The sequence below is a fragment of the Wyeomyia smithii genome, chromosome 3, assembly GCF_029784165.1.
Source record: "Wyeomyia smithii strain HCP4-BCI-WySm-NY-G18 chromosome 3, ASM2978416v1, whole genome shotgun sequence".
Classification (NCBI taxonomy): domain Eukaryota; kingdom Metazoa; phylum Arthropoda; class Insecta; order Diptera; family Culicidae; genus Wyeomyia; species Wyeomyia smithii.
The window spans coordinates 123,867,094-123,875,943 of NC_073696.1; the positions used below are offsets into that span (position 1 = coordinate 123,867,094).

Sequence of the window (8,850 nt, forward strand, 5' to 3'; positions counted from 1 at the left end):
AGCTCTTTTTGGGGACATCCTAGCTCTTCATTGCCTTCTGCAAAGTTGTTAGGCATCTAAAATACTATATTTTAACATAATGTAGTGCATTATTAGATCATTATTGATCTCTCTAGAAAGCTAAATCCAAGAAGTAGGTTTTCCCATAAAAATTTTCATACAAATTTGAAATGCAATGCGCCAAGCGGAGACAAAACCAATCGACTTCCGATAAGTTCAGGGTTGTTTGGGGCCCCAAAAGGAACCAAAAAAACTTGCTTCTGGAAAATCGATCACTTTTCTCCACCCTAATAAGTATATGTGTTCAACATAGTGATGATATTCAAGAAAAAAAATTTCGGACGTCGAAAAAAAATTTGGCCGTCTCTTTTCAGTTTGGACCAACTGTGTGGCGGCGTGAAGCATGAAGATGAGTTGGTTTCGTGTCCGATCAATGTCCGTATATGCGTGGCAAATTCTTCAATAACAGCCTAATCAATGTGTACGCACCGATCAATGATAAATACAAGGAGTTTTATGAGATCCTTGATACAGTGCCCTAGACACGATATCGAAACCATCATCGAAGATGCAAACGCACGGGTCCAGCAATTAGACTTCTTCCGTTCCATAATTGGTAGAGGAAACCTCCAGTCTACTTAAGATGACAATGGCCTCAGATCTTACAATTTCGCTGCATCCAGAAGTCTAGTGATTTGTATCACTTAATTTGCACGCCGGAATGTTCGAAAGTACGCCTGGATTTACCCAAATGGGGACTCTAACAGACGTTACAGACTCAAGGATGTTCAGAGGACCAAACGTTGACTCGGATCACTTTCTTGCGGTATGCAAGAACCGCGCCCAGTTGTCCAACGCATAGAAATCCAGGACAACGAGGAAGATACGGTTGAACATCCAGCGGTTACCAGCTGAAGGAGTGACTCACAGAAAATTCAAGATAGGATCGATAGGCGAGTTAGAGGTGACCTGAACGAACAGTAGACATGTCCATAATACGATCAGTGTCTCAGCGAGAGAACTGCTGGGTACAACTGTTCTTGGAGACGCGTAGGGTTGCTTTTCATGCACGGTGCGATGAGCTTTTACAAGAAGATTACTGCCGCGCATAGCAAGCCCGTCCCATTTGCATTTTCACTAAAATTGAGTTAATACGCGGATATGGTAGCTAACTATGCATAGTTTCGTAACAATAGATGAACTAAACAACTTTATTTTGAAAAACTTCGGGAAAACATCCAAACATATTGTCCCATCTCGTAAGAAGCAATGGTATGAAATCATATAAAAACGAGTTTTTCTCGGCTTGCTATAAATGCAAATGGGACTGACATGCTATGCGCGGCAGATTAGCGGAGTCATGAAATGAAACGTGTCAGCTCCTGTTATGTGCAACGACAAGGAAGGATTGATTACAGATAAATCTGGGGCGGCAAGGCGTGGGAAGCAACATTTTATTGTGCTTTCAAACGACGAGTGAAACTAAGGCATCTATAGTCCATGGACGAAGTGAAAAAAGTAGTGAACGAGCTGAGAAACTGCAAGCCAGCTGGGAAAGATGACATTCTTTCCATTTCTCCATTTTTCTCGAACCTGAATCTGAATCTCCCACTATGTTTTCCGGAGTAGTATCCGGCCCGCTGCCAACATTTCGCTCCTCTATGTTTGCAAAACGTGGACAAACGAATAACACAGGTTCAGCGGTTACTTCCGCACCCGCACAATGTGGGCACATAGGTGACTTCACGTGCACAAACTTGTGAAGGTACTACCTAAAGCAACCATGGCCAGCAAGGTTGCATATTCAATTTTAAGGTGCTTTTTCGCCGCGTGCCGATAGCTCGCTCCACAAGTACAATTTTGAGAAACCATGTATGACAAACTTGTAGTCCCTAAGTAGTACTACAACTTGTAGTCCCTAAGTAGTACTACAAGTTTGTCGAATAGTGCAATGCTGTAACTCTTATACCTGAAATGTGAGAGCCCATATTTAGTGCAATATTCAGTCAATATTCGCGGTGAATATTTTTATATTCATCGCGAATATTGGCTGAATATCCCACTGAATATTGGCTATCACACTTTAGGCGTACGAGTTAGAGCACTGCTTTCTTCGACAAACTTGTAGCATTACTCATGGACTGCAAGTTTGTCGTACATCATATTTCAAAATTGTACCTGTTGAACGAGTTATTGGCACGCGGCCAATTGAATGGAATTGACACCCTAAAATTGAATATGCAACCTTGATGGCCAGACTGCATCTGTGTCAGGTGAAAGTTAACTTTCCCACGACGCTCCTCGATCCATACGGCTATCTCCGGGATACCGGGACCTTTGGTAGAATTGGAAATTCCCGCTGCCACCTGGCCATCGAAATTGATCTTTTGGTGGTTCGTATACCTATCGTGTCACGTTGGTCGAAGCACTCTACATCCTCTTGGACAATGACAATGCCAGCAATTGCCTCATATGGACGTATGGATGTTGCTTCCGCCTGCTGCTAAATACCGCCGAGCTATTCGACTTCATGCGCGATAATCCCACTATAGTCGTGGAATATTTATTGTAGGCATAGTCGACGGGGCTCCCAAAAGTGAGCTTGTCGTCGACCATTATCCCCAAGAGCTTCAAGGATCGCTTTGATGCGATAGTGCATCCACCGCTGCCTTCTGCTCCGATTCACGGTTGTTCATTACGATGACCGCTGTCTTGTGATGCGCTAACTCCAGTTTCCTGGAGTGCATCCAATCCTCAACTACGCGTATGGATAGCGCGTCTTTCAACTCGACCTTGTTGACTGACTCGTCGTAGACCTTCAGAGTTATATCGTGCGCAAAGCTTACAATCACCGCTCCCAGTGGGAAGTAGCTTTCCAGAATCTTGTACCTTGCCCGTTGTGTTTAGCAGACAGATTGATCTATATGCCGTAGGGTCACCTGGTGATAAACCAGTCTCTGTCGCTTCATCCTCTCCGGGAAGAGGCAGTTTTACAAGCGTTTCTGAATGACCGCCTAAACAACCCGGCGGCTACCTTTATTGCCGTCTTAATGGCCAGGTTCGGCATTCCGTCTGGTCCCGGTGCCTTGCTCACCTTCAGGGAGCTTCAATGAGTTGACCGTTCGTCACCCATATCGCCTCCTCGACTTCTGCGCGGCTGCCGTCGCTCGCTAGTTGTGGTGATTCAGCAGCCGGAGGCCATGGATTTGGCTCGTGGCGTAGGAAGACTCCCTCAATGATACGCTCCAACATCGCTGGTGATTGCTCAGCCGGGGCTGACGAGCCTCTGGTCTTGTCCGTAACTACCCTATAAGCTTCACCCCATGGGTTCACACTTTTGCAAAGTCACGCACTAGACATGGCGGCGTCACACGCCCGCGATAGTGTAGCAGACAGTTGGTCCGCACTCAGGGGCGCTCTCCCCATTCGGGGTCCCACTTTATTACTTCCGCAAATATATCGGCATCAATGTGCGATGTCTTCCAGCCGCGAGTGGTTGAGGTATTGGCCCTACCCGTCGCTTGCCGCCTCGTGTCCACGCTCTAGCTGACCTACTGGTGGTCGCTATCAGTGTGGCCGTTGTCTACCCTCCAGTCAGTCCGGGGCTGCCGAACGTCACGTCGATGATCGATTCCGCGCCGTTTCGGCTGTAGGTACTTTTAGCACCGACGTTTGCAAGATCTAGGTTGAGCTACGCTAAAGCAACTGCAATACCCCGTCCACCTTGGCAACCACGTAGTCCTCAATATGGCCGCCATCCGGACTTATCCGCTACTCAGTTTTCAGTAGGGATGCGGATTTCAGTAGGATTCGGCAAGGGCTCCGATACGATGGCTTGGTATAGCAGTTGCTGAGCCGCCTAACAGTGGTTCAGGTTTAGTTGCATCACCGTCACGCCTGCGGTTTAGTAGCCGGCTTGCTAGCCGGGCACTTGGGGCCTTCCGTGACGCACTTAGCGTCCCGCTCACCGGTGCATACTAAGCACTTGGGAAGCGCCCCGCAGTTCCGCGCTTTATGACCTGCACCACCGCAGCGTTGACATAAGCTGGCTGAGCTCTGCAAAGTCGAGAGCGAACAGTTGTATCGTGCCATCTGATGGATCATGCTGAAAGTGTGGGTTGATGAAGAATTATCTTCGGACTGCTTGGAAGGTTTCATTTCCCCAATCTGCAAAATAAACTGTAGCCTAGACTGATGCTATTCTCTTTTCAATACCGTGTACAAAATTCTTTTCCTGCATTTTCGTCGAGATCACACATCCAACGTGTGCAGGGTCTACCCAATGTCGATGGTCCCTACCGTGCCTGCTTAATATAGCCTGTACTGTTCACTGCTCCGGCATACTCTTCTCACTACATACCCGGCCCACTGAAGCATACTATGGGTATTCATGTCGAGCTCGTAAACAAATACCCAGCCGTAAAAATACTCACCTCCATTGACGAGTAATGGAAGATACACAGTTTATGGCTGGGTATTCGTATACGAGCTCGATGTGAAGACCCCTACTGTGTTTTACCCGCATGGCTATATCTGCCGATTTGTATGTCTAGTATACTTCACGGTTTATGCCCTTGCGTCAAACATTATTTTCAAAATTTCAAAATTCTACACACAAAAACACTTAGAGCTCGTAGATCAGCTCCTTTCAGTTCTATCGCTTTATGGCCATAGGGGGTTACTGGGAAAATCGCAATTTTATAGAGGTGATTTTTGTGCGGGTGATACTAATTATCCATAGCAATTGATTGACGCACGTCACTAGCGTACCTTGGTAAATAAATTCGTCGTCTACTTCAAATGATTACACATCAATTACCACTGTAGCACCAACATTGGACGGGATACCACGCGCTCTACCAGCCACCACGTTTTTCGTTTTGGCACAGTTTACGACAAGGATTTTGGTTTTCTATCTCAAATAACACTTTGAAGAATCTAAAATTGTCTTCTATATTTTATAGCAGTGGAGCCGTCTATTCATGTTCTTGTCACCGGTTCCGTGTAAATCATTTCTACAATCCACTATTTACTTCAAATTCTCAAAATGCAGTGGTGTGCAAGATTACTCTCTTAATTTTCATCCGATTGACCCTTATTCGTAAAAACTTTGTTGTTACATAACGAAGAATTTTGTAACGGTAATAGTTAAATTTGTGATCATTGTGCACCAACGCAGTTTTTAAAATAAATTTAAAATTATTTGAAATTAGCTATGTTTTTAACAACGGCTATATTGTTATGGTTCCACCACATTACTGCACTCTTTGATTGAATTCCGGAAGCTGCAGTAGAAGCAATACGAGCTAGCGCATACCCTTCCTTCCTTCAAACAGCCAAAAAAGTTATAAACTTCGCACAGATTAACGTGAAGCGGGACAGAATTTAAGCATGGGAGGCTTTCTCCTGCATACTACCGCATTTCGGAAATGCCTTATAAAATATCATTCATTTGTCAACTAACCTGCAATTATTTATTGTGAAACTGCTAAACCAGCATCAGAGCACTTGATTCAATCAGTTTGCATACCTTGCTTTTTTTTCAACATAACTATTTTTTCTCTCTTGGAGTTGTTTATATTTTCGCTCCGGTAGCGACTAGAACGATTTCCACAAATACCGGCATGTAAGAGTCGCGTTACCACTCGAACTAAGTATACTTTTCTCTTTACACTAATAAACAGCGCAATCGTAACTAATTTTCGCGAAAAATGGGCCTAAATGGGCTAAAACTTGCCTCTAAAGTGCAGCGCCTTGCGAAATTCCGGTTTTTGTTTTTTTTTTCTATTTTCAAGTCAACTGCGTGTGTCAAATTTTGCGCCCGTGTTTTCAGCACTGCCAGCAGCAGGCTGCGCTAGCATATTCTAATGTTTAAATTGTTATGTTTCTGTTGAACTTCAAAAATATTAAAAATTTGGTAGCCATGTACTGTTAACAATGATAAAATAATGCTTGGATTCCGTCCCGTTTCACCTTAAACCTAGTAAACCAGCGCTCTCGGCAGGAAACCATTGATACACGCCAATTTCCTATTAAGTGTTTCCGCCTGCTAGGCATTCTAATTTTTGCAAAATTGTTCAATGCTATCGTACAATGAAGTTAGCATGTTTGGTCAGAATCGAACAGCACAAAATAGACACTCATGCTTGCATCCGTTCGGTTTATGTTGTTCTCCGCACCGCAGTAATGATGGTCAAAAGTGTTGCGCGCGATTTGTTTTCTTTTGGTTTTAAACATTCAATCCCGGTTAACCCTGTTCTCACGTGTTTCCCTTCGTGTCACTACTGTAACAAACGGTACATGTTTTAATTGCCCGTAGCTGCTACCTACTGAACCATGTTCGAGCTGGGCTGAACCGAGCTGGACCTCTGTGCACTTCGGCTTAATTTTCCCCGCGTTTTTAGTTTCATTTATTTTTTCAACAATGTTTTTCTTTTGGCTTTCTTTTGCGTGCAGCCAGAACGAGATTCGTTTTGGTTTTAGTATGGACAAAGCGGTATTGTGCTTCTTCCCACATTAACCCTCTAGTACCCAAATTAATTTCTAAGCGGACTTCGATAAAATCACTATAAACTATTATAAACACTTTTTAAGTATTTATTGAAGCTTTTCGGAACTTCGACTGAAGCCCGCCAAATGGCGGCATTGGGCACTAGAGGGTTAAGGTAAATGTTTGCGTCGAAAGCTTCACTCTACCGTTGATATTCGCCGCGAGAATTTGTTAAATCAACAGTATTTTTTCGATTATCAGTAGGTGAATTTCTTATCTATTACATCGTTACCAGAATGTGTAACTATAATATTACTTCTCAAAACTATGTGTTTAACACCATTTTTTTGCGCATTTGGCGTGTGTAGCATTCCGGGCACGAGCAGCAATACAAAGGCGCGCTTTAAACATAAGAACCAGCAGCACATCCAGCCTGTTTCGTTCCAATTTTCGGCCATTATTCGGCATTTTCTCGTGCGTTTCGCTACAGAGAAAATATATATATATGGTTTGAATAGCGTTATTATGCCTATATGAAACCACACACATCAGTTGGCGGTTTGAGCAACGCGCTAAACGCTGCCTGCATGGGAACGTACAGGTAAAACTGCTTGGTCGATCTGATCACCAGTTCATTCATACGCGAAAGGGCAGTGATCGAGGACGGTCCGCTAGTTCAGGTGATCAACGTTGTAATTATTGATATCTCAGAGACGTTTAGTGACTGCAAGTGCGAAATGTGGAGAAGCTTTCTCGTGCTAGTGTTCGGATGCTTTGTTGTTTTGAGGGCAAGAAGGTGACAAATATTTGCATTAATGGGAAATGTGATGTGTATTAAAAAGAAATGTTTTATTTGCAGTGTGCACGAAGAAGCGCAAGCACCAGTAGCAAGTATGCAACACTGGAGAAATGCATTCGATTACTCAACTATTCCGTTAAACGAAAGATTTGTCCGCGAGACGAAAAAAGACTGTAAATGTACGCCGAAACCACGACATTCTAGAATACCCAGAATAAGAACTGTGTTTCGAAGAAATGATGTGGATATGGATGATTCCGAAGAAGCTTTGGAGAAAATGCTTGAGGAGTACATACTGCAAACTCTGATCAAGCGAGGAACGTTGACACCTCGTGCAATATACACTCCTATTAAGCCGGCCAAGAATGTTTTTCGCACCCAAAAACAGATACATCAACAGTTACCAGCATTCAAACACGAGCGGGTAGAGTACTCCGATGAGGAAAACTATCGCATGTCCAGCAACAATCGGTTTTATAGCCAGGAACCGGTTCCAGGGCAACTGTTATATCCACCAATTTCTCCAAAGTTTTCCCAATCTACGAGAGTATATCCAAGTACACAAGTGAATAGCGTATCTAAGCCACGCTACGTATCGTCAATGTTAATTCCTCATTTTCTGAACAACACAATTGCTAAGCCGAATGAAAAGGTTAGAAATATACTACGAATGAATACGACAAACACAGAAGATGCCTCAGCCGTTACACCGAAAAAAGTACGATACGGAAAAAATGCAGGGCACATTAATTTACCTAAGGATACAAATCGTAGAAGCAACATGTCAAATATACAGAAGTAAACTAGATGTATGTTTTTTAATTCTAGTGTGGTACTCACAGTTTCTCTGAAAGGGTGTGAGGTCAAGATTTAGTTTAATTTCAATTGATTTTACAACCATTTTATTCCCTTCAGGTTTACTTTCGCATCGAATTGATTAGCATAGTAAAATATTCTTGCTTTAAAATATACGACTTACAGTAGTTAAAACATCTTTCTTGTGTCATACCTACATACATACAAGCGTGCTCGATACGAAATGTGAACATTTGTTCTATTTTTTCTTCGAAACTTCATTTTTGTATCAATTTTATCTGTGATGCAAGTATTTTTTTACAATTTCTAAACATGATTCAAAACATAAATAATTCAAAATTTCAGAAAAAATAATTATGATCGAAATTTTGAACATTGACGGTTAATATATTCTATTGAAAAAATCTTCTCAACAAGTATAAGATTTTAAAGATAATATCTACATACAACAAGGTTTTGTGGAGTGGTGCTTGTGGTTAACGAGAAATGTGTATGTAAATTTGTTTTTAAAGTTAGTATACGCCGAATTACATCGACCGCAAAATTTTGCAAAATTGAATAAAAAGTTCCGCAAACCGCCTAGAAAGAGACTTGTATTGGATATTGACGAAATTCCAATGTCCTGAATCACTGCATTGCATGGATAAGTAAAAATCGTAAAAATTGTAAGTAACATGAAAAAGAAACTGAAGTTGAGCTTATCAACTATTAGAAGATGAGCAAAGATTTTAAAAAATTTGCATAA

General features: G+C 42.5%; 1 protein-coding gene across 1 annotated transcript; it reads left to right on the forward strand.

The window, feature by feature from the left end:
• Positions 1–7,113: 7,113 nt before the first annotated feature.
• On the forward strand, positions 7,114–8,091 carry LOC129728530 (uncharacterized). The gene is made up of 2 exons (XM_055686974.1): positions 7,114–7,286; positions 7,350–8,091. The coding sequence occupies exons 1-2, from the start codon at positions 7,228–7,230 to the stop codon at positions 8,089–8,091; spliced, it is 801 nt and encodes a 266-aa protein (XP_055542949.1). The 5' UTR covers positions 7,114–7,227.
• The last annotated feature ends 759 nt before the right edge of the window (positions 8,092–8,850 follow it).